The sequence below is a fragment of the Miscanthus floridulus genome, chromosome 18, assembly GCF_019320115.1.
Source record: "Miscanthus floridulus cultivar M001 chromosome 18, ASM1932011v1, whole genome shotgun sequence".
NCBI classification, from domain to species: domain Eukaryota; kingdom Viridiplantae; phylum Streptophyta; class Magnoliopsida; order Poales; family Poaceae; genus Miscanthus; species Miscanthus floridulus.
The window spans coordinates 106,390,134-106,414,779 of record NC_089597.1 but is presented as its reverse complement, the minus strand read 5'-3'; the positions used below and the strand labels follow the sequence as shown (position 1 = coordinate 106,414,779).

At 43.5% G+C, this 24,646-nt stretch overlaps 3 protein-coding genes across 3 annotated transcripts; 1 reads left to right on the top strand and 2 right to left on the bottom strand.

Moving 5' to 3' along the window:
* Positions 1 to 280: 280 nt before the first annotated feature.
* On the top strand, positions 281 to 3,000 carry LOC136524859 (disease resistance protein RPV1-like). The gene is made up of 2 exons (XM_066518105.1): positions 281 to 1,420; positions 1,904 to 3,000. The coding sequence occupies exons 1-2, from the start codon at positions 1,187 to 1,189 to the stop codon at positions 2,975 to 2,977; spliced, it is 1,308 nt and encodes a 435-aa protein (XP_066374202.1). The 5' UTR covers positions 281 to 1,186; the 3' UTR covers positions 2,978 to 3,000.
* Positions 3,001 to 15,358: 12,358 nt separating this feature from the next.
* On the bottom strand, positions 15,359 to 16,195 carry LOC136524329 (putative disease resistance protein RGA3). The gene has a single exon (XM_066517743.1). It carries the CDS (start codon positions 16,193 to 16,195, stop codon positions 15,359 to 15,361), a length of 837 nt encoding a protein of 278 aa, XP_066373840.1.
* A 2,532-nt stretch (positions 16,196 to 18,727) lies between these two features.
* Positions 18,728 to 23,789, bottom strand: LOC136519459 (pyrophosphate-energized vacuolar membrane proton pump-like). The gene is made up of 8 exons (XM_066512861.1): positions 23,417 to 23,789; positions 21,293 to 21,867; positions 20,739 to 21,118; positions 20,523 to 20,609; positions 20,107 to 20,437; positions 19,554 to 19,964; positions 19,407 to 19,466; positions 18,728 to 19,308 (listed from the first exon to the last, which is right to left on the bottom strand). Exons 1-8 carry the CDS (start codon positions 23,676 to 23,678, stop codon positions 19,102 to 19,104), a joined length of 2,313 nt encoding a protein of 770 aa, XP_066368958.1. The 5' UTR covers positions 23,679 to 23,789; the 3' UTR covers positions 18,728 to 19,101.
* Positions 23,790 to 24,646: the final 857 nt, after the last annotated feature.

Here is a 24,646-nt window from a genome sequence, read left to right as displayed (position 1 = left end):
CTATTTATATTCCATAATCTTAAAAAAACTATATGTTGAGTAATAAACATAAATTATGCAAACGTTACTAAAGTTAGTGGCTACACGTCCAACCGTCACGTCCGGCTCAAGTACGATGGAGTCTATGATTGCACCGTGCTTGTGTTGCTGTGACTGGTTGGATGGGTCGAATGACATGGTTGTGGTATGTGTAGCAGTGTTCTTTCAGCATATTTTTGTTAGTTTAGTATCTAATAATATTGCACTTGGTACAATGCAGGTGGCACTTTTTAGTGTAAGACCAATGCGGGATTGGGTGGGCTCAAGCTTCACCCAAAGCTGCTCCAGTAACTTCTCTCTTCTATATCAATGCCATGACTACAATGTTAAGCAACTAATTATCCAGAATCTTAAGCATGTGGGGGGAGCAGAGGAAGTAGATGAACATCACGGATTGACCCAATATCAGCAACTGCATTCACTGAGTTTGATGTGGTCCCTTGTTACTTCAAAAAAGAAAAAAAAGAGTGTGATGTGGTCCAGCAGCAGTTTGACACAGGGTTAAGAATAGTTAATGACATTGACATTGCGGTTCTTAAAAAACTCCAGCGTCATAAGAACCTAGAAAAACTTCGAATTCATGGCTATAGGGGTGTTACATTTTGCTCTTGGATGATGGATATAAGTTCTCTTCTCCCAAATCTTGTGTCAGTAGAGCTGTCTGACTTGATCAACTGTGAGCACCTCCCTTCATTGGGTCAACTAGAAAACTTGGAAGTGCTGCACATCTCACATATGCCTAGCATCAGAGAAGTGGGTAGTGATATCTATGGGGGTGCGAGACCATTTAGGAAATTGAGAGAACTCACAATCGAGAAAATGGATAACCTGGAGTGGATTACCACACTTGCAACATGATGATCAGCATCTTCAGAGAAGCCATGAATATGAAATATTTCCTAATCTCCAAGTGCTTGCTATTATTAACTGCCACAGGCTGAGGTTTGTTCCAGCTTTCCCAGGAAGTCGGAGGTGTAACATCGAAAGAAGCAGCGGTGTGCTATCATCTGAGCAATACATCGAAAGTTCGAAATTAACGTCATGGAGCATGGAAATAAAGAACTGTGCCTTTTCTCCAGATGATTTCAAATTTCTTAAGAACACTGTTAATCTAGAGCAACTCAGTTTTCATTCCTGCTAGGATCTGATGACCTTGCCAGATACCATTCGGAGTGGCCACTCCCTCAGGAAACTAGAGGTAGTAGATTGTCAGAATTTTTCTGCTCTACCAGAGTGGCTTGGAGAACTGATGTCACTACAGGAGCTGACAGTGCACCCTGCCAATCTGGACCTTTTGTCCCAATCGATCCCGTACCTGACTTCTTTGGACACGTTAGTTGTCAACAAGTGCAAACTCATAAGATACAGACCCACACCTGAGGTAAATTACTCCCAGTGTGCAATATGGGGTGGGGGGTGGGGGGGGGGGGGGGGGGGGGGGGGGGGGATTATTGGCAATATCTATATCTATATGTGCATTAAAAAATATGTCTATATGCACTGTAGCTTATTGAGGTGATAATGAAATTTCTTTGTATGAAGGGCGGACCTGGTGCAAGCGGTAGAGTCTTACCGTCTGTGACCGGAAGGTCCCGAGTTCAAGTCACGGTCTCCTCGCATTGCACAGGCGAGGGTAAGGCTTGCCACTAACACCCTTCCCCAGACCCTGCACAGAGCGGGGGCTCTCTGCACTGGGTACGCCCTTTAATGAAATTTCTTTGTATGCAGTAACACTATCATGGGACATGGCTTTACATTTTGTTAGACTACATAAATTAATTTCGCTCCAGGCTGCTTTTATCCTTACATACATGCAATTGCATGATGGCTAACCGCTGTTTCCTCTCATCCCTCAAAAATGCAGAGGCCTGTTCTTTCCTTCAGGAGAAGTGGTTCTAATATTGTGGAACTACATATTAAGGATCTTGAACTTATGTTTGGAGCTTATTATTATAGACACGAAGAACTCCATCTGAAGTACAATACTGGTAAACATTTCCGTCGCTGGATGTCTTCACTTACAAACCTTGTGAAACTGAAGCTCTCTAGTGCGGAAATTGGCCGTCTGCCTTCACTCACAAATCTTGTGAAACTGGAGCTCTCCGAAATGCAAACTCACGAGCTGCATCTGGATCGCTTACAGAGCCTCGAAGAGCTGCAAATTTCATCATCGGTGCATCTCTTGTGGCCATTTTGCATCTGCTGCACCGAACCACTTAGGAAACTCAAAAGAATTGTCATATCTGAATTCAACAACCAGGAGTTGCAAATATCCATGGAGGGGCAGGGTAGCGATGAGAATCTGTTTCCAAACCTTCAAGATCTGGAGATATGCTGTTGTTCTAGGCTGAGGTTTGAACCATCAATCCCAAGGAGCGACAGGTACATCTTATCAGGCAGGGAAGGACAACCAGGCCAAAACCTGTGTCCATCTTGTCATCGAATCATGGGACCATCCATCCCTACGTCATTATCCAAAGTGGAGATCAGGTTGTTTAGCAGAGGGTTTTCATCCGCATCATGGGACGGTCTTGGACAATTTGAAATTGGTGAACTGACTATCGACGGCTGCTCTGACAAGATACCTTTTCCAGAGAGCATTCGGGGATGGACATCCTTCCAGAAACTACAGATATTGAACTGTGAGAATATTACAATGCTGCCAGAGTGGTTGACCAAGATCACCTCCCTTCGAGAGCTCAAGGTGGATACCTACAATTTGTTAACTTTACCTGCATGCATATCACAGCTCACTGGTTTGCAGACCATGACCCTGTCAAAATGTGGAAAGACACTTGAGAGAAAGTGCAAATCTGGAGAGGATAAGGAGAAGCTGGAAAGCCTTCGAGGTCTAGGAGTGGATGTGAGGATAGAGCCAAAAAATATGGTCAAAGTACGAATTATACATTCAGAGACCACTCCGCTACTGTCGTTATAGTCCACGAATGCTTGGACATTCGAGTCCGGTAAGAGGTTTCCCATTTCCTCCTTTTTTTCTGAACTATTCACTACGTCAAAAAGCATTTTTAGGGGCGGTTGTAGATTATTTGTAGGGGCGGTTTGCCCAACCGCCCCTACGCAAGGGTCTCTACAAATCATGCATTTATAGGGACGGTTCTAGGGGCGGCTAGTGTTTCCAGCCGCCCCTATAAATATATTTGTAGGGGCGGCTCTTATTACCAGCCGCCCCTACAAATAGATTTGTAGGGACGGCTGTAGTACCAGCCGCCCCTACAAACAGGTATTTGTAGGGGCGGTTCAATCTAGAACCGCCCCTACAGTACATTTTCCCGCAAAAAAATCAAATTTTCAATTCAAAATCACTTTGCCGAACGTCCCACAACAACGTTCCGAACAGCGTCCGCGTTGCCGAATGCCCCGCGACCAACGTTCCGAACCACGTTCGCGTTGCCGAACACCCCACGACCGCGACTACAAGCATAAGAGTATTCTATAAACTACAATTACAAGTCCAATTCACATGAATATATACAATCCATCATTAAATATACAAATTCCATACACATTGTTATCAACGTCCTAGAGCTAGCCTTTTAGTCTCACGAAGGTGTTGGTACTGAGGATTTGTACCTAAGTCAGACTCTCGGTCATGGTAGGCGCCTCTGACGTGTACAATCTGGTCCAATGTGAAGTTGCAAAGGTCGCCGACGAGCTCTAAGAGTTGGTCATCCTTGTATGGGTCTCTTTTCATTCCTTTCTCTTCTCTCCACTACAAGAAAACAAGTTTTAGTTTAGTATTTCATACCATTTACGAAGTTTTTATACTACGGGTGAAGAGGTTCAAACTTACCCTTAAGGGGTGTCTCCTGTAGGCACCGGTGTTACCCATCATAGAACATATATAGTATCCACAATGTACACTCCCAGGCTTCTGCTTGGGGCACTGTGTGTTTTGCATATAAAAATGTTAAGTAATGCTTTTGACAGCCATGTAACGGAGTACTGAAGAAGTAAGTTTCACTTACCGCACATAGTATTTTATAGCCAGCTTTTCCTTCCTTGCTGGATCATGCCTTCCATGATGATTAGTGACATAGAACCTAAATGCCCTGTTCGAATTATTTTAGCAAATACAACTTGTTAGTATCCAAAAGTGAACGTTACAAGTATGTATACAAACATATAAGCTAATGAGGATTGTCGATATGTATACGTCTTGAGAATCGATATGAAGTCTTTGTATGTCACCGTGTCCTTATCTAATGAATCAAAGACCCATGCCATGCTCCTCCCGACGTCGACGGCTATACAAATCCAGTGGTTGCTGCATGGATTTAATCATAGAACTAGATAAGCCCTTTTGCATCGAATGAAATATATCGAACAAAGCTTTAAGTATAGAGTTGAGCTTACTCGAAGTTGTATGGTAGCCATATAGTAGAGTGGTGTTGGAGATTTTTGAAAGCCAAGGCAATGTATGCCGCAACCTTAAGGGACTCTTCCCTTAGCTTCGCACTACGGATGCGCTCTTTCTCCCGAAGAGTCTTTGCAGCTACTAGCTCTTTGGCATCCAGTGTCCACCATTTAGGGTAATTAAAATTTGTTTGGGCTATAGCTTGAGGGTCTACATACCCGGCTTTCACACTTGGCATTTGTTTGACAATGTGCACTTGCATTCTACAAATCACGGCGTGGGTTAGTTACAATAAAATTCAAAGATTACATTCATATCATATCAGGAGGACAAGGACTTACAGGCACCACGTGCGAATTAGATTTATCTCCATTTCTCCCAGGTGAAAGCATGTGTGCATGTCATTGAAGTCAAAGACAATTTTCCCGGCTGGGCTTCCAAATGTGCCGGTGGGAAAGCATGCTTGTATGATATCTATGCTCGTTGGGAGAACACGCAAGTACCAATCATGGAACCTTCTCATTCCAAGTGGTAGGCGCTGGATGTCCCGGTTTGGTAGGAAGGGCTTGCCTCTTTCATATTTTTTCGGGCAATCCTTTGACCATTCGATGGCATCAACATTTGGATATTGCTTTGCAATTTGGTGAAGTTTGCTACTGACGGCCTCCTCAAAACCCCGTGATGGGACTTTTTTAACTTGGTTTTCAAGCTTGAACTGATCATGGGAATACCACTTGGACACCGACGAGACGTCTTTGATCAGAACATAAACTGGCCTTATGTGGATTGGAATCTTCTTTCGGAGTTCCCATTCAGGCATGTCCTCATCTTCTTGTGCATCACCTTCTTTAGGAGGCACTCGTTGTTCATGTATCGGTTGTGCTTGTTGAGAAGACTGTGGCATCTCATGATGCACTTGCCCGGTACGAGCTAGAGAAGGTTGTGGCATCTCATCAGGCACATGCTCGATAGAAGGCGGGGAAGAATGTGGCATCTCAGGAATGTGGGGGTCACGAGACGGTGAAAATATCTCTCCGACCTCAACAACTCGCTCCAAATTTGGGAGAGAGGGAGGCGGCGAAGAAGCAGTCAATATAATGTCCTGTTTGTGCCAGTGGATAAACTGCCCCATAACGTCTTCGAGTAACACTAGTCCCTCGGGAGTTGCATAGTCTATCCTCCACTGTATGAACTCGGGCTTCACTGTATGCACCTCGACCCTAGTGTAGTCCGGCGGTATCTTATTATTGTGGTGTAAGCCACCAGGAGGATGTGCAACACCCGTTGCCACCTCTATCACAGTGTTCTGCCGGCCGCTGAGAAACACCAAGGTGCAACTAGTAGGTTCCCATATGAGATCGACTGAGGTTGTGGCTGTAGTGGAACCTTGGCTGTTAGGAACTTTTGGAGGGCTGGTAACTAATGCCACTTCTCCCGGTGGCATCACTAATATACGTGGCTCCGTAGACATTCCTTGCTCCTCCAGCGCCTTGACAACTAGAGCCTTCACTTGGAGCTCAAGACTAGTCTCCCGGTCTCGGCCATGTTTCTTGTACATGTGTCTATCCTCTTCGAATCCTTGCTTCCATATCATCCTTTTCCCTAGCCCCCTGGTGCGGCCTGTGTGCTCCTTGTTTCCCAAGCCAAGGCTAAGCTCGTCCCTCTCTCTGGAAGGATTGAATGAGCCCGTCTCTTTGTCTTCAGCATATTTCAGTATCCTTGATATCGCCTCTTGGGTCTCTAGCTTATCAAACTTAAGATTACTGCCGGATGGTTCTGTACTCCTCGCATATATCCAGTTCCTTGAGCGTACCTTCAACTTCGTCACATCGATATTCCCAGCAGCTGCGGCCTCTTCATCCATCTTCCTAAACTTCTCTTCCTTGGCATAGTAGCCACCGGGGCCTAGATGATGGTGGTGTTTGTTCCTCTTCGCTAGCTCGGTGTTACGAGCACTGAGCTCCAATGCCTCCGCTGAAGTCTTCTGAGCCACGAGCTCCTCCCATTGACTAGGAGTTATTTTGCCGAACTCGTTGAAGAGAGTTAACCCCTTTTGGATATACTTCGTGTTAAGCTCCGACCTCCAACGTCGAAATGACTCTCCCATCATCCTGATAGCATTTTTTTTACCAATTCGTGCTTACCCTCTGGAAATCTAAAATTGACCTTCAGCTGCCTATCCCATAGTGCATTCTTTATGTTCTCTGGTACCCTCTTTCCAGTTAGGGATTGCTGGGTTCAATTTATCTCTTACTAGGGCCCCGATCGCATTACGGAATCGTCCTCTTAATTCCTTCGGCTCAAGGATCTCCCCTGCTGGCCCAACCTCCGTTATCACATAGCAAGCCTTATCTGGATATAGATTTCCTTTTCTATCCCCTCGTTCCTCTTAGGCTTGGTAGTCGTGGTTGTGTCTTGAGTTTGTGGAGCAGAGGCATCGTGATCCATCTCTGTGGTTGTTGCCTCTGCTCTCCTTTCCTCTACTCTGTCTTGTCCAGCGAGATGTCGCGGACGTCTCGTCTTTTCTGAGTTTCAGGAGGGACCTGTATATAGGACAGGTCAAAGTGTTAGCAGAGGTAACACAGCCAAAACTTTAGCAAAATTTACAAGCTAAGGCTTCTTCCCTACCTCCTCGTTCGGGTCAAAATCCTTGTCCAAATCTTCCTCCGTTGGCCTCCTTCTTGCTTCAGGTGGGAAAGGATCCTCGGGACTTTCATATCCCTCTTCTGACTCATCATCCTCTTCTTCTTCGCCTTCAGCAGCCTCTCCTTCGGGGCCTTCCTCCTCGTCACACTCCTCCTGAGTAAGCATCACTTCTAGATCCTTTTCTACCTCGTTATCGAACTGTTCCTGAGTAAGCTGGTCCTCTAGTGCTTGCTCCTCAAGGGTTGGCTGCTCATCATGCTCGGGGCATCGAGCTACACGGTCTGTTGTCCACGACATTATTTCGCGCTTTGTTCTAAAAGATGCAAGAAAGTGTGCTTTAGGTACGCGAGAAGGTATAAGAAATCAAAAAGGTCTATAAACCAAAGTAGTCCTATAAAACAACAATATAAAAAACGAGAAGTAGCAGTGGTAGAGGCCTCAGAAACATGTCAATCATCATCTGATCTTAAACTTGGAGCATCAAGGCATCATAACAGAGAAGAGAGGAGAAGGTAATGTAGGGGCGGCTGCTAATGATGCCAAGTTCCTCACAAGTTCTTGATCATCAGCTCATATTCCATATAATGTATGGACTTAGACAATTTCATTATCGGCAAAACAAAGGAGAGGAGAGGGGAGATTTGGCAAAAAAAAAAGCAATAGCTGCTTAACAAACATAGAGAGGAAAAGGTGTAAAAACAAGCAGCTGCTGCTTCCCAAACATAGAGGATAGGAAAATTAGCCAAAAAACAGTTGACTGCTGCCACATGGTTGAAAGACCCCTGTAGATCAAAATCTGGTAATTTAGATGTGGTAAATAATGGATTAGAGTAGATGAGGAGTAATAGTAGATAGAGTAATAGTAGAGGAGTAGAGTAGAGGAGTAGAGAAGTGTAGCAGCCAGTAGTTAAGAGAAACAGCCACTTAGATACAGTAGTAGTCGTAGATAGAGTAGTAGAAGTGAGCCACTTAGTAGCAGCCAACTAGTAGTAGTAGGAGTAGCTAGCAGTAGAAGTAGAATAGTAGTAGTAGAGGAGTAGTAGGATAGTAGTATAGCAGGAGCCACTTAGTAGTATAGAAGTAGCAGCCAGCAGTTGAGCCAAGTTGAGCCAGCTTAAGAATCAAGGAAGCACAACCATGGTCTCATGGCATAACAAACAAATGGAACAAATAAATCAATAAAATAGCCATGTTCTGAAAAATTGAAATAACAGAACAAACAAGACCCTATCCAAGCAGGTCCTTCAACGAAATCAAATGGAGACAGAGGTACAAGATTGCCCTACTGTTAGCACAGTCAACACACACAGCCACATCAAAAATGGAAATGAATGAAACTAAATAAAAAAAGACTACTAAAACTAAACCACTAATAACTATAAGCTAATGGAAACATTTCAATAAAATCTACAAGACCAACTTAAGAGATAACACAAAGACTACATAAAAAATAGTGGCATGACCACACACAGCAACAAATATCATAAGCGGAACATGTTTCTAACCAATGAATGTAAATTGAGCAAGTAGACAGTTGTACAAGATTGCCCTACTGTTAGTAGTTTTTGCTGTTTATTAGATGCAACGATAACAGGTTAATGTGCAATTCCTAATGCCTAAGCTGTAATCATCAACATTTAAGTTAATCTTATGGTTATTCTCATTCAGGAAGAGGAAACTTGGTTTGAACATGGCGAAAGAAAAACTTGAGCAAGGAAATACAGCACAGAAAAGCATTTTCACACTATAAGAACTGTGTCCAAGGTTGGCTGGTGACATGTGTTATATTGCACCATTACCCAAGCAGAATTTGCAGCAGTTCCACTTCCAAGTATTTTTTTGGCACAGAGATCAGGTTCAGTAACTGTATGTGCAGTTGTGCCACTGCTGTGTAGGCCAGTGCTTTTGGGTGATAGCAGGTTTCTTCTGGAGATGGGAGATAGAGAGCTAAGAAGGTGTCATTGGGCAGCTAACAGGGGTCATTTGATATTTCACACGCTCTTTTTTTGACTGAAAAGACTGTGGGGGAGATCCCGACAGTACCAAAATAGAGACTCTTGAATAAATGTATCAAGGCTACTTATCCATACACATAGAAATTCCAAAAACTAAAACCTAAATAAAGAATAACAAGACTGAACTGAAATACATACATAAGGGGCCATGCGTGCAATGCACGCACTAGACGCAAAGCGAGTAGAGAAAAAACAAAACCCTCTCTCTTTCTCGAACAAACAGCACACTAGAACAAAAAGCCAAGAACCAATTTGTTCCGGCACAGACAACACATAGAAATGAAGAATCTTACACTCCATGGTGTAATTTAGGGCCCGTTTGGCACAGCTTATATCGGCTCCGGCTTATCTGCCGAAACACTGTAGCAACACTGTAGCAAAAGCCGGTTTTCTCTCTCCTCCCCTCCCCTCTCACTGACATCGGCACTGTTCATTGAAGCAGGAGAAGCCGTTTTTCTGGCTTTCCCCCGCTTGCTACAGTACACGTGCTACAGTGACGAAAAGTAGGAGAGAGAAAACCGGCTTTTGCTACAGTGTTGCTACAGTATTTTGTCAGATAAGCTGAAGCCGGTTGAAGCCGTGCCAAACGGGCCCTTAGTGTGGTAGCAAGTTTGCCCTTCAGTTTTACTACTCCATCTGAGAAGAGCAGTCTTGTCTTAATTTATGTGTGCGTGCATGCCAGAATGGTAGTATTTGGTAGAGTTATGGACACTGACAGCTAGCTTTAGGAGGTCCAATATAAATATGTATTGCAAGTGCCGATGCATATAGGTCCAATCTGTATTTTAAGTGCCGATGCATATACATGCAAATCAACAACCTGCTACATGCCTATCCATCTTACCCATTGTTAGTTTAAAACGGATTAAATGGTCACATATGGTTTACTGTAACTATTATTTAGACTATAAATGGTTATTTAAACGGACTAAACAGAATAAATGGCTGATTAAACGGATATGGTAAGCTACATTGTAGCATCTACACTGCGTATAAACAGGCTAAATGGCTGTGTAGTCGAACAATGATCTTAGCAAACATGCAAGTTCAACATGCACGATTTGTGAAATAGATTTAAACAGGCTAAATGGCTGTGTAGTCGAACAATGATCTAGCTGATGTGTTGGGCATTCCAAAAGAAACGCTTCTTGCCATCAGTATTGTTTTGCATTGCAGTGAGAGCAGTAGACTAAGGTAGGTAATGATTTGGAGGATCTACGTACCACCCTTGAGATTAACAGTTCAAGAAATTCAAAAACAAGGAAAAAGGTAAGGATGTAAGGATACAACAACAACAACAACAACAAAGCCTTTAAGTCCCAAACAAGTTAGAGTAGGCTAGAGTTGAAACCCAGCAGAAGCAATCAAGGTTCAGGCACGTGAATAGCTGTTTTTCAAGCACTCCTATCTAAGGCTAAGTCTTTAGGTATATTCCATCCTTTCAAGTCTCCTTTTATTGCCTCTACCCAAGTCAACTTCGGTCTTCCTCTGCCTCTCTTCACGTTACTATCTTGGCTTAGGATTCCACTACACACCGGTGCCTCTGGAGGTCTCCGTTGGACATGTCCAAACCATCTCAACCGGTGTTGGACAAGCTTTTTACAATGAAAGGCTTTTTTTTGGAATTGTAATGGCTTAGGTGATGCAAAGAAATTCAAATTCCTGACAGATTTAATTTAACTCTTGAAAATACCTAGATTGTATTGCCTTAACAAAAACTTGGAGAAAAGAATGTTCAAAATCCTTTCCTCATAAACCTTGGTGGGGGAGAGATTTTTCTATGGCCTTGCAAACCTCTAAGGGGATGTTCTGGTGGCATGTTACTAGGCATAAGCCAAAGGGCCTCTAGTCTAACTGGTTAGAGCGTCCTGGCAGCACTCCTCAGGTCATGGGTTCGACTCCCCGTGGAAGCGAATTTCAGGCTGGGGTTAAAAAATCTCCTCGTCTGTCCCACGCCAAAGCACAGGTCTAAGGACCAGCCCGTTCTCACAGAACGACGGTGCCGCTGTGTAAGGGTGGGACAGGGGTTCGAGGGCTTTCTGGGCCTGCGTGAGAAGGTCTTCTTCTTAATGCAATGCCTGGGGGTGGTCATACCCTCGCAGGTACAGTTTTTTTGTTGTTACTAGGCATAAACCTACAAACTTTTGGGATAGGTGAAATATAGCCATATAGGAAGGGGAGTACTTCGTAAAATTCAAGATAAGGAACAAGGATAATGATTTTAAATGGTTGCTAGTTTCAATCTATGGACCTGCCCAACAGGATTGTAAGGAGGCTTTTCTTTCCGAGTTGGTCCGACTGTGTGCTAAGGAAACTTTACCTATGCTGATAGGCGGTGAGTTTAACATCATAAGAGGTCCTTCGGAAAAAAAAAATAACTTCAATTACAATTATAGATGGTCATTTTTTTCAATACTATTATCGACAGCTTTAAACTCGGGAAGTGGACCTGTCAGGAAGGCAATTTACTTAGGCTAATAATCTACAGGTTCCAACATTTGGGGAGCTAGATAGAATTTTAGGCACCACAGATTGGGAGTTACAATTCCCCAAGACCACAGTGGAGGCTTTGTCCAAAGAGATTTCTGACCATACACCCCTCCTGCTGAATACAGGAGAAGGAGCCTCATCTAATAACTCGCATATGTTCAAATTTGAACTTGGCTGATTATTAAGGGATGGTTTCATGTATATGGTTAGGGATATTTCGATGAGCGTCCCTGGAGGTCTCTGTGCCCAAAGCACTGGACGTAGGGCACCGTGCCCAACCAATACAGATCTTCCTGTCTTGTGTGCTAACTAATTGGGAATCCCGCACGTACCGACATGTTATTTCTTAATGCATGGAAGTGTTTGTCTGCCAGTGCTTTGGTGGATTCGTTGGCAGTGTGTTGTTGTCATGGTGCGTTGCCATTCCACTGTACTTCTTCTTGACTAAGGCCTTGTTTAGATCACTTCCAAATTTCAAGTTTTTTCATTCTCTCTCCATCACATCAATTTTTGAACGCATGCATGGAGCATTAAATGTAGGTAAAAAAATAACTAATTGCACAGTTTGGTTATAAATCATGAGACGAATCTTTTGAGCCTAGTTAGTCTATGATCGGACAAAGTTTGTCAAATACAAACGAAACGTGCTACAGTGTCCAGATTGCAAAAATTTGCAATCTAAACAAGGCCTAATACATGCTCAACAAATTTCTTGCCGGTGGCTTTTCAAAAAAGAAATACAACAACAACAACAAAGCCTTTAACGCCCTGTTCGTTTAGGCTTATTTGGCTTATAAGCCATGGCTGAAAGTACTGTTGGCTGGTTTGGTGTGAGAGAAAAATACTGTTCGTTGGCTAATAAGCCATGGCTTATAAGCCAAATACGACCGAGCGAACAGGCTGTAAGTCCCAAACAAGTTGGGGTAGGCTAGAGTTGAAACACAGCAGAAGCAATCAAGCTTCAGGCACGTGAATAGCTGTTTTCCAAGCACTCCTATCTAAGGCTAAGTCTTTGGGTATATTCCATCCTTTCGAGTCTCCTTTTATTGCCTCTACCCAAGTCAAATTCGGGTTTCCTCTGTCTTTCTTCACGTTACTATCCTAGATTAGGATTCTACTATGCATCGGTGCCTCTGGAGATCTCCGTTGGACATGTCCAAACTATCTCAACCAGTGTTGGACAAGCTTTTTCTTCAATTGGTGCTACCCCTAATCTATCATGTATATCATCGTTCCGAACTCGATCCCTTGTATGACCGCAAAATTCAACGCAACATACGCATTTCTACGACACTTATCTGTTGAACATGTCGTCTTTTCGTAAGCCAACATTCTGCACCATACAACATAGCAGGTCTAATCGCCGTCCTATAAAACTTGTCTTTTAGCTTTTGTGGTACCCTTTTGTCACATAGGACACCAGATGTTTGGCGCCACTTCATCCACCCTGCTTTGATTCTATGGCTAACATCTTCATCAATATTTCCGTTTCTCTGTAGCATTGATCATAAATATCGAAAGGTATTCTTCATAGGCACTACTTGACCTTCCAAACTAATATCTTCTTCCTCCTGAGTAGTAGTGCCGAAGTCACATCTCATATACTCAATTTTAGTTCTACTGAGTCTAAAACCTTTGGACTCTAAAATCTCCCGTCATAACTCTAGTTTCTGATTCACTTCTGTCCGACTTTCATCAACTAGCACTACATCGTCCGCGAAAAGCATACACCAAGGGATGTCCCCTTGTATGTCCCTTGTGACCTCATCCATCACTAAGGCAAACAAATAAGGGCTCAGCGCTGACCCTTGATGTAGTCATATCCTAATCGGGAAGTCATCCGTGTCTCCACCACTTGTTCGAACACTAGTCACAACATTGTTGTACATATCCTTAATGAGCCCGACGTACTTCGTTGGGACTTTATATTTGTCCAAAGCCCACCACATAACATTTCTTTGTATTTTATCATAATCCTTCTCCAAGTCAATAAAAACCATGTGTAGGTCCTTCTTCTTCTCCCTATACCACTCCATAACTTGTCTTATTAAGAAAATGGCTTCCATGGTTGACCTTCCGGGCATGAAACCAAATTGGTTCATTGAGACTCGCGTTATTGCTCTCAAGCGATGATCGATAACTCTCACATAGCTTCATAGTATGGCTCATCAACTTAATTCCCCGGTAATTAGTACAACTTTGAATATCTCCTTTATTCTTGTAGATCGGTACCAATATACTTCTCCTCCACTCATTAGGCATCTTGTTCGATAAAAAAATATGGTTCAACAGCTTGGTTAGCCATACTATAGCTATATCCCCAAGGCATCTCCACACCTCGATTGGGATACCATCCGGTCCCATCGCCTTACCTCCTTTCATCCTTTTCATCGCTTCTCTGACCTCAGATTCTTGGATTCTCCGCACAAAGCGTCTATTGGTGTCATCAAAAGAGTCATCCAACTGAAAGGTTGTGTCCGTATTCTCACCATTGAACAATTTGTCAAAATACTCTTGCCATCGATGTCGGATCTCATCCTCCTTCACCAAGAGATGCTCTCTTTCATCCTTAATGCACTTAACTTGGCTGAAGTTCCTTGTCTTTCTCTCACGAACCCTAGCCATCCTATAAATGTCCTTCTCCCCTTTCTTCGTACTCAAATATTGGTAAAGATCCTCGTACGCTCTACCATTTGCCACACTTACAACTCGTTTTGCAGTCTTCTTTGCCACCTTATACTTCTCTATGTTGTCCATACTCCTATCATGGTACAAGCGTCTATAGCATTCTTTCTTCTCCTTAATAGCCCTTTGGACTTCTTTGTTCCACCACCGAGTATCTTTAGCATTGTCTCCACTTCCTTTGGTTACTCCACACACCTCTGAGGTCACCTTCCGAATATTGGTTGCCATCTTCTGCCACATGTTGTTTATGTCCTCTTCTTCCTTCCAAGAGCCCTCTTTGATAACCCTTTCCCTTAATACATCTGACGTCTCCCCTTTCAGTTTCCACCACTTTGTTCTTTTAATCTTAGCTTGTTTATCCCTACAGGCACGCACCTGAAAACGAAAGTCTATCACCAAAAGCTTATGTTGAGAAACAACACACTCCCCTAGTATCACCTTGCAACCCAAGCATGCTCGTTTGTCCTTTCTTCTTGCGAGGACAAAGTTAATCTGGCTAGAGTGTTGTCTGCTACTGAAGGTCACTAGATGAGATTCTCTCTTTCTAAAGAAAGTGTTGGCTATCATCAGGTCAAAAGCTACCGCAAAGTCTAGAACTTCCTCCCCCTCCTGATTCCTACTACCATACCCAAAACCTTCATGAACTGCCTCGAAACCTGCGCTTGTAGTACCTACATGCACATTAAGATCTCCTCCTATAAAAAGCTTCTCACTACTAGGTACAGCTCTAATCAGGCCATCTAAGTCTTCCCAGAACTGTCTCTTAGCACTCTCGTCGAGGCCTACTTGGGGGGCATACGCACTAATTACGTTCAAGACCATATCACCAATGACAAGCTTGACTAAAATAATCCTATCTCCTTGCCTTCTCACTCCCACCACACTATTCTTGAGGCTCTTATCAATCAAAACTCCTACTCCATTTCTATTCGCGATTGTCCCTGTGTACCAAAGCTTGAAACCTGTATTGTCCACCTCCTTCACCTTCGGACCCTTCCATTTAGTCTCTTGAACGCATAATATATTTACACGCCTCCTAGTTGCGGTATCAACTAATTCTCTTAACTTACTTGTAAGCAATCCTACATTCCAACTACCTAAACGGATCCTAGTTGGTTCGACTAGCTTCCTTACCATTCACACCCGTCGACTCAGACATTATTAAATGGGTCATCTCAAACAAAATAGTAGGGAAACAACAACTCACATTGGGGGACATTTCGGCTACCTCCTGAAGAAATGACATGCCAAGAAGCTCGTCGAAGTATGTTTCAACTGAATCTTCTGGCTGAATAAATCCAAGAGCAATCCACTGTTGAATCAAGTTGTTCTTCTCTATATGGCAACCTTTAGGAAAAACAGCAAAATATGCAAAGCACGGCCTGAGATAATGGGGCATGTAGTGATAACTAAGCTTGAGCCATGGGAGCATTTCTTTGTCTTTGAGAGGTCCATCATCTCCATCGTCTGCCCAGATATCACTGTCTCGTATAGCTTCCCATTGACTAGTTTTTCGACCTTGGACAAGGAACCCGAGAGATGCTAGTGCAAGTGGCACTCCTTTGCATTTCTCAACTATCTCTCTCCCTATAGATTCCTTATCACCATCATCGACTGTTCCACGTGGAAATGCCTGTGCTCGGAACAGCTCCCAGCAGTCATTGCTGGGTAAAACTCCTAATTTGATGTCCCCATTATCATTCATTAGCCTAGCAACTTTTTGAGAACGCGTAGTCACAAGAATCTTACTGCCTGTTTTCCCACCTTCCAGCAATGTCCTTAGTTTTGCCAACTCAAGTGGATTTTCCTCCCATAAGTCATCGAGAACAACAAGAAACCTCTTCTCGTTAATGATAGCTCTCAAGTGGTTGCTTATAGATTCTAAGCTGGTATCCTTATGGCCACTTATTGGTTTACCAAGTTGGGAGATGATATCCTGACCCATAGCCGCAATATCAAATTGTTCCGAGACATAGACCCAGGCACGGAAATAAAAAAAGTCCCTTGGTTCTTGGATCATTGAAGACCATTCGAGCAAGAGTAGTCTTACCAAGTCCACCAAAACCATGAACAGGTATAATGAAGTGTTCTCCGTCTGCTTGCATCATACTGATAATTCTTTCCTTTTCATCAACTCTCCCAATGGGGACTTCAGAGGGCCGTGAGATGGTCTGCCGTTTCTTGATCACTCGTCTACCGTGTTATTGTCTTCTCTGAAGTTGAATGTGTTCATATCATTAGCTATCTTTTGTATTCTCTGTCTCATCTTCTTCACTTTACGAGGCATCTTGAACCTTACCAATAATGGAATTTGTCTCTGCTGCTAATGAATGCCAATGAACGCTGCTACTAGCTCAGAAGTAGGCCATTTACCTGTCTATCAGTGGAACCACCCTGAACTTCTTCACCCTTGTCAGTCGAGATCCTGGACTCCAAGTCAAGCAGCATGTCCTCCAAGTCATAAGCTGCAGCCTTGAGCTTCTTCAGCCAGTAACGAACACTCTCCTGCTTTGACAACCGCCTCTCCGCGTCCTTCAGGTTAGACTGGATCAAGGACAGCTTGTCCTCAATGCTACTCAAATCTTCGTCGAAATTCAGCTGCAAAGCAATTTCCTTTAAGGTGGCATCGACCAGCTTGCCGCAAACTGCCTTCAGCGCTATGGAGGCAAGCAACTCCCCAGCCGCTACCATATTTGGATGGATGGGATGTAACCAGGTACTAACATGCTGCACAAAACCAGGTGTTGTCAAGTAAGGGACGAACAGCAGAGCAAAGGCCAGAGCAAGGGGGCACGTGCCATGAACCTTACCAGCAGGAGGAGACGCGGTGAGTGATCTGGGCGTCTGTGTGTCTGTCAAGTCCGGCGAACCTACAGCTGCAAGTGCAAGCGGCGGGGCAGAAGGCCAGCCAAACAGGCAATCGTCTACTCCTCTTACTCTGTCCGCCCTTCGATGTGGGCATTGCATTGGGAATGCCGCAGTTGGACTTTGCTGTTGGAAGTTTGGAACTTTGCAATGCTCGTGTCATTGATCTAGTCGTGATGATGCACCCGAGGAAAATCTCTTGTAGACCTTCGATGCTTCCAAATGTGTTGGTAACTTACTATGCAGTACACACCGAGGAAGGAGTACAAGAAATTCTCACCCGCCATTGAAATTCTTCAATCCTAGGGTTCCACACGGAATGACGCCCAATCCATTGAGATTCTCAAAAAAAAAACTATGAAGTCAGCTTATCCCCCATTTGGTGGTGCGACTCTTTTCCGATATTGGATTGACCGATGCAAGCACCAAAGAGCGCCAACCTCGCAATAGCAGCCATCGGATCCGCATCCCAATCTCCAGTGCTACATCCGTCGTCCGGGCAGTGCTCGCGCTCCCCACGATCTGCTGCCATCGAGGACTGGACTGGAGGGTAGATGGAATCATGGGACTGCGGAGAAGGGAATTTGCAGGGTTTCGCAGAGAATTTGGGATTGGGAATTCAGCCAAGAAAAGAGGAGACCTTTAATCATGGGCCGTATTTGTCCTTGTTTTCTGAGACAAAGATCTGACAGCCTTCATGGGCTTAACGGCAGCTGTATAACTTGGAGTAATTAAATTTCAAAAAACCTACAATTCCATGTATGTATCAAATAAGTACAGCTTCTGGATCCTATTTCAAGAATAATAAGTACATCTCCAGTTTCAAGAATCTACAGCGATACATGTGTAAAACAAAAATAACTACTCCCTCCATTTTGAAATTGAAAGTCTTTCGTCCCAAGTTAAGCCCTCTTTGGCACGGCTCATCCAAAACGGCTTCACCGGTGAAGCCAAAGCCGATGAAGTCAGAAAAACTGGCTTTTCCCGGCTTCTAGTTTATTTTAACCCTGACTTACAAAACGGCTTCACGCTACAGTGCCTCGATTTGCGCAAAATAGATGAAGCCGGCGTCGGCATAAGCCGTGCCAAAGAGACCCTTAATCTAACTTTGACATTAGCTACGTACTCCCTCCGTTCTAAATTATAAGACTTTTTTTACTTTTCTAGATACGAAATATTTGCCATGCATCTAAATATATACTATGCATATACATAATAAAAACAATGTATATAGAAATATAGAAAAAAAAACAAAATGTCTTATAATTTGGAATAGCGGGAGTAACAAAAAAATAAATGTTTCCAATACAAAAGGAAAAAAAAAAAAAAAGAGGAAAACTACTGAGCTATATCTTTTGAAATTGAAAGCCAGATTTAGTTTCATCCAAAGTTAAGCTTATCTAACCTTCACCAAGTTTACATAAAAATATATTAACAATTACAATACCAACTAAATGGACAAACTAATCAACCTTGATAATGTTGTAGATGTTTTTGTATTTTCTATAAACTTAATCAAAGCTAGAGAAGTTTGTTTTAGAAAGCTAAACCAACTTACAATTTTGAACATAAGGAATGGAACTTTGTGACCAGTGTCTGACAAGAAATGACAGCAGACACAAACATGCAATCATCATCCACATATAAATGAAAACAACATAAACACCAGAGTTTCACGAAGACAGGAACATATGAATTGTTCATTCCTTGATCATCATCGAAATATCTACAGGCCATATCAAACATCCCAATACACCCATGTCCAGACTCCATCCTGTAGCTACTAGACCTTTGCTCCACTCGGCTACTGCAACTAGACCCGAAAACTAGGTGATACCATGGCTGACAAGTTCAACATGACTGCGACACAGTACAAACAAAACAAAAAGGAAGAAATGCACCATATGGGTAAACTGAAACTTCTCTATGACAGGTATCTAGTGCTCTCCCCCGGCAAAAATAAACCATCGATCTTCGATTCTTCCTCTAAAGCCATTTGAAGAGGATGCCTCCATGGGTGGCGAAGAAGGGGGCAAAGACAAGGGACTCGACGGCCATGAGCTTGATGAGGATGTTAAGCGAGGGGCCTGAGGTGTCCTTGAGGGGATCACCGATCGTGTCACCGATGACAGCAGCCTTGTGTGGGTCTGAACCTTTCGGGCCCAAGGTTCTTGCATGCTCAGATGCACCAGCCTGTAAAACCATGAAGACAACCAAAATTAATCCACTTGAGCAAATATGGGGTTGGAAGAAATCTTCTCACTGCTATGCTATCGTCTTCATGGTTTTACCTCAATGTATTTCTTTGCGTTGTCCCAGGCACCTCCAGTGTTGGATGCAGAGATGGCAATCTGAATGGAAACAATATAGATTATATGAATGAAACATGCAGCATGGTAAGAGATTATGACAATGGAAGTGTTGAAAAGAGTGCGAACCTGGACACCAGAAACAAGAGCACCAGCAAGAACTCCAGAGAGGGTTTCAACACCAAACAAGATCCCAACAATAAGAGGTGTGAGCATGACAAGTGCGCCAGGGGGGATCATCTCCTTGATAGATGCATCAGTAGAGATCTTGACGCACCTCGCATAGTCAGGCTTGGTAGTGCCCTCCATAATCCCAGGGATGGTGTTGAACTGCCTGCGGACTTCCTCGACCATCTTGAGTGCTGCGCTGCCAACACTCTTCATTGTCATCGCTGAGAACCAGTATGGAAGCATGGCACCAACAATCAGTCCAATGAAAACTTTAGGTGACAGAACATCAACAGTCGAGATCGCAGCACGGCTGACAAAAGCACCAAAGAGGGCAAGAGACACCAAGGCTGCTGAACCTATTGCAAAACCCTACATGCACAAAATCATTGGAGTAAGCATTTAGTACTTCAAAATGCACATTTTATAAAGAGAAAAATAAACAAATGCATTGAAGGCGTTGTGGCCAATTCTGAAGAAACACATTGCAATTAACAGTGAGATTGACATTTACCTTCCCAATGGCAGCAGTAGTGTTTCCAGCAGCATCAAGAGCATCAGTTCTCTCACGGATTCTGTGGCTCATGCCAGCCATTTCAGCAATTCCTCCAGCATTGTCACTGATAGGGCCATAGGCATCAATGGCAAGGCCAGTGGCGATTGTGCTGAGCATTCCAAGAGCAGCCACAGCAACACCGTACATGGCGGCAAGGCTGAAGCTGAGGAAAATACTAAAAGCAATAGCAAAAATAGGGATAATGACGGATTTATATCCCAGAGCAAGGCCAAAGATGACATTAGTAGCAGCTCCAGTTCTGCAGGAGTCAGCAACATCCTGTACAGGACTGCAGAAGGAAATTCATGTAGTCAGATGCTTGAAACAATATATAAATTAGAGCCAGTAATAAATATGATCGAAATTGTATGCACCTGTATGCATTGCTGGTGTAATACTCCGTAACAAATCCAATAACTAGTCCTGCCCACAGACCAACTGCCACGCATAGGAATAATTGCCTACCAAATTTAGATCAATGTGAGATCATGTATTTAAGAAAAAAAAATGTTATTAAAATATAGGAAATCAATTGAAGAAACAAAAATGTTATTAACAATATAGGAAATCAATTGAAGAAATGGCAGTACCAGTTATACACCGTCTTCTGCACACCAAAGTTGTAGATTGTGAATGTATATGGAAGCCCTAACCAACTGACAAGTGCAATGCCAACAGTCATCACAGCAGTGGAAATTATAAGCTGCTTCTTGAGAGCCGGCTCAATTTCATCTACAGCCTTGATCTCAAAGAAATCCGTTGCAAAAAGAGTGGTTATCAAGCAAGCTATGATACCCACAGAGCTAATGAGGAGTGGGTACAACATAGGGGTGAATTCATGATTGATCCCGAAAGAAGAGATTGAAGCAACGACAAGCGCAGCGCATGAAGACTCAGCATAGGAGCCAAAGAGATCTGACCCCATTCCAGCAATATCTCCAACATTGTCACCAACATTATCCGCAATGACCTGCAAGAAGCAGAAGTCAATTTTCAATGTAGCATGTTGGTGTAAAACTGTAAAGTGTAAATATCCATAAAAATGACATTATCATGGTCAATAACGTGCCGTTACAGAGCTTCAACACGAAGGATTAAATTAACTCATGTTTAAGATGTGACTCTTCAAAAATAGAATACTTACAGCTGGGTTTCTCGGATCATCTTCAGGGATATTCCTTTCAACTTTCCCAACAAGATCAGCACCAACATCAGCAGCTTTGGTGTATATCCCACCACCAACACGACCAAAAAGAGCCATAGAAGAACCACCAAGACCATAACCAGTGATAGCCTCATAAAGGCCCTCCCAGTCATCACCATAATAAATTCCAAACAAGTTGATTGCAATAAAAAGAACAAAAAGGCCACTAGAAGCAAGCAGGAAGCCCATCACAGCACCAGAGCGGAAAGCAGTAATGAATGCCTTTCCAACACCCTTCCTAGCCTCAAGAGTTGTCCTGGCATTTGCATATGTTGCAATCTTCATTCCAAGGAAACCAGAAACAAGAGAGGTGACTGCACCAAGCACAAAGGCAATGGTGCTGAAGATAGCATTGGCAAGGGCAGGCTTGCACGTCTTGCCCTTGCTGTAGTGGCATGGCTGACTCTTGGTACTGAAGCTCTCAACAGAACCAAGGAAGAGGAAGATCAGGACAGCAAAAATGCCCATGAATAGTCCCACATACTTGTATTCAGTGAAAAGGAAAGAAGTTGCTCCTGTTTAAAACAAAGCAAGGCTATTTAGAACCACAAGCGTGAATACAATACAATTATACAATAAAACCAGAGAATAACCACTAGTAAGAGAAGGCCTAAAAATAACAAAAATGATGACAGAACTACCAAATACTGAAGATATCGACATAGCAGTAAAAAAAATGCAATAGGATGATAAGCAGTACTTATCCTCTTTTATTGTTGTGATGTTAACTGCAACAGGACTGGACATGTCACCCAAGAAGCATGTCAACATCAAAATAGACAGAATAATACCTAGGTAAAAAAAAATGATGGACTGTAATCTTCATCTCCTCATGAGAAAGGGAAGCAAAGCAGACAGTAGCAATACTAAAGTAACTAATAGGATCCGCATATCATGGGACAAGAGTCACAAAATCTTCATACGTCTACTCTGCTGGTTCACAAAATCTTCATACGTCTACTCTGCTGATTCCTGTAGAGCATAGTATGGCTCCAAAAGTGAAGCATAACCCAAGCATCACAATGCTAATCCTATTAGAAGAAACAAATCCTGACCAAAGACATGGACAGAATCCAACCAATATCACTACCAACATGAGGCAGCCAATAATGCAAGCACCCAACAGAGGACAAACTGCTTAAAATCTGCAGGCACCTTCAGACAGGCACTGTGCACCAATAATTACCTTACATGACACTGTTGAATGGACCACAAGATCTCTGGTCCATGTGCGTCCGTTCTAGGATTCCTTCCAAGTTCAGCGGATGCGGTTGAAAACAAAACTAATTCCTACCTGCTACAATAATGCAAATCCACGGAAAGTTCGTTATCTTGTTATCCTACATCGGGCAGCAAGGACCACAGGTGCAGCAAACGACGTATCTGCTGCCTGCAGTAACTTATCCTATCCCCACAGGCCACAGGATGGTCACAGCAGGGACTTCTTGAGAACAGAGCACTACCATTAGTTCTATATGAACACATCCAGCCCCACCACAAATATCTCACAAAAAAAATATCTAGTATGGACAACAAAGAGTTTATTTACCGCAATTAGGACACGCACAGCTAAGAGCTATTATAAGATGTGTTGGGTAAAGAGGGAGCATCCCTAGTTTATTGTTGGATCTAACTGTGCCTGGTAGTAATATAACAGTAGATAACCCAGGCACACAGCTAGAACAAAAAAAAAACGAAATAGTGAGACATCCATGCAACAAACTAACAAACACGGGACACCAGCTGATCGAGAGCACAGTTTTAGACTGAAACTGAATTGCCTAAAGAATTAAGTAACGCGTGAAATTCTATTCACACGCCTGGTGGACTCTTGCACTGCAGCAAACTGATATGCCTCATAATCATATCGAGTAATAAGTAAACTTATTAGGTTCACGCCGCAAGCAAACAAAACAATAAAAACTGCAAAATTCCCACCAAACACCGAAGCAGTGGAGCTTATCAACCACTAAACAGCCAGGAGCACAAGATCTACGATTAAGCGCCCTCAGATCCACAGAATCCGAAAAACACGAACACCGGCACGGGGCGCTGAGTCCTCACCTTCGGAGATGGCGTTCTGGATCTCGGCGCACTTGACGACGACGTTGTGCTCGTTGAGCCCCTCCTCCTCCTCGATGAGGTACTCGCTGGCGCCGGCGCCGCTCTTCCCGGCGGAGGAGCCGTCCGCGCGGCGCGGCTCGGGGGAGATCTTCACCTTGGAGACGAGCACCCACTGCAGCACCGCGAAGGCGATGCCGACGGCGGCCGCGACGGGCACCACCACCTGCGTGCCCAGCTCGGGCAGGAACGCCGACTCGGCCATTGCCCCCCGCGGCGAGATCCGGGCGCGCTAGGGCCCACTTTACGCGGAGAATTTCGTGCGGAAGTTCGTTCGAGCGCCCGGGGAATGGAGGGAGGGAGGAGAGGAGCGGATGACACGGGTAGCCGCCGTTTTATATGAGAGGCGAGGCCACTGGATTCTACGGATGAGGATGAGAAGAAGGGCGTTTCGGTAATTTTAGTGCAGTTCGATTCGTTTTTTTGTTACCGTTTTCTGGTAAATCTCGGTGCTGGTTTTTAAATTCTTTTTTTTTTGTTAGTACTGTATATAAAACGTGTTGCCATGATGCATGGATGTGGATAAATAACTAAACATGTTCTACAATTAGGAGTGATTGTGTTAAGGGAATCAGGGGTGTGTTCTTCTTGTGAAGTAAAACGTAAGAGGCCTCAAAATGTAACTGTATCGTTACGGCCATGACGAAGTGGAGTGATCAATTTACCGGTAGTGTACACATGTAACGTCGTAAGTATAAGGTTCTAATATCTGATTAGTCTTTCGACAAATGACTTTTCCAAATTATAGATTTGAAGCATTTCTAATTCGGACTTGTTTTCTACTAGCCCATGCCATCAGGCCATTGGAGCTTGTTCCAACGGCTCCGACAGGGAGAGATGTTGGATCAGGATCCTCCGTTTCACCTCATCTCTATCCATCTACCACGGTTTCCGGATAAAGTTGGGATAATAAGAAGTGGATAAACATACGGAATTATATCTCCCATTTTTTTTAGGCAAAAAAGCCCATGCTATCTTTTTTGTTTTCTCCAGGTTTAATTGAGGGGATCCCATTTCGATTGTCTTTGATGAGAGAAGCTACAGGAATTTTGAAATTCTCGCGTTTGTTCTTCACTTCTCAGGCTTGGATATGGGTGCGGCGCGTCATACGCATAATTAGATATACAAATTCTGACTGGCCTTTAATTAACACCTTGATCCAAATTTATGTAT

Coding starts and splice junctions, on each gene's coding strand:
- LOC136524859 (XM_066518105.1), top strand. CDS start 1,187: ATGACCTTGCCAGATACCATTCGGAGTGGCCACTCCCTCAGGAAACTA. Junction 1,421..1,903: donor GATACAGACCCACACCTGAG/GTAAATTACTCC, acceptor TCAAAAATGCAG/AGGCCTGTTCTTTCCTTCAG.
- LOC136524329 (XM_066517743.1), bottom strand. CDS start 16,195: ATGGGTCAGGATATCATCTCCCAACTTGGTAAACCAATAAGTGGCCAT.
- LOC136519459 (XM_066512861.1), bottom strand. CDS start 23,678: ATGGCCGAGTCGGCGTTCCTGCCCGAGCTGGGCACGCAGGTGGTGGTG. Junction 19,965..20,106: donor CTACTGCTGCCATTGGGAAG/GTAAATGTCAAT, acceptor TTGTGCATGTAG/GGTTTTGCAATAGGTTCAGC. Junction 19,309..19,406: donor ACGCAAAGAAATACATTGAG/GTAAAACCATGA, acceptor ATGGTTTTACAG/GCTGGTGCATCTGAGCATGC.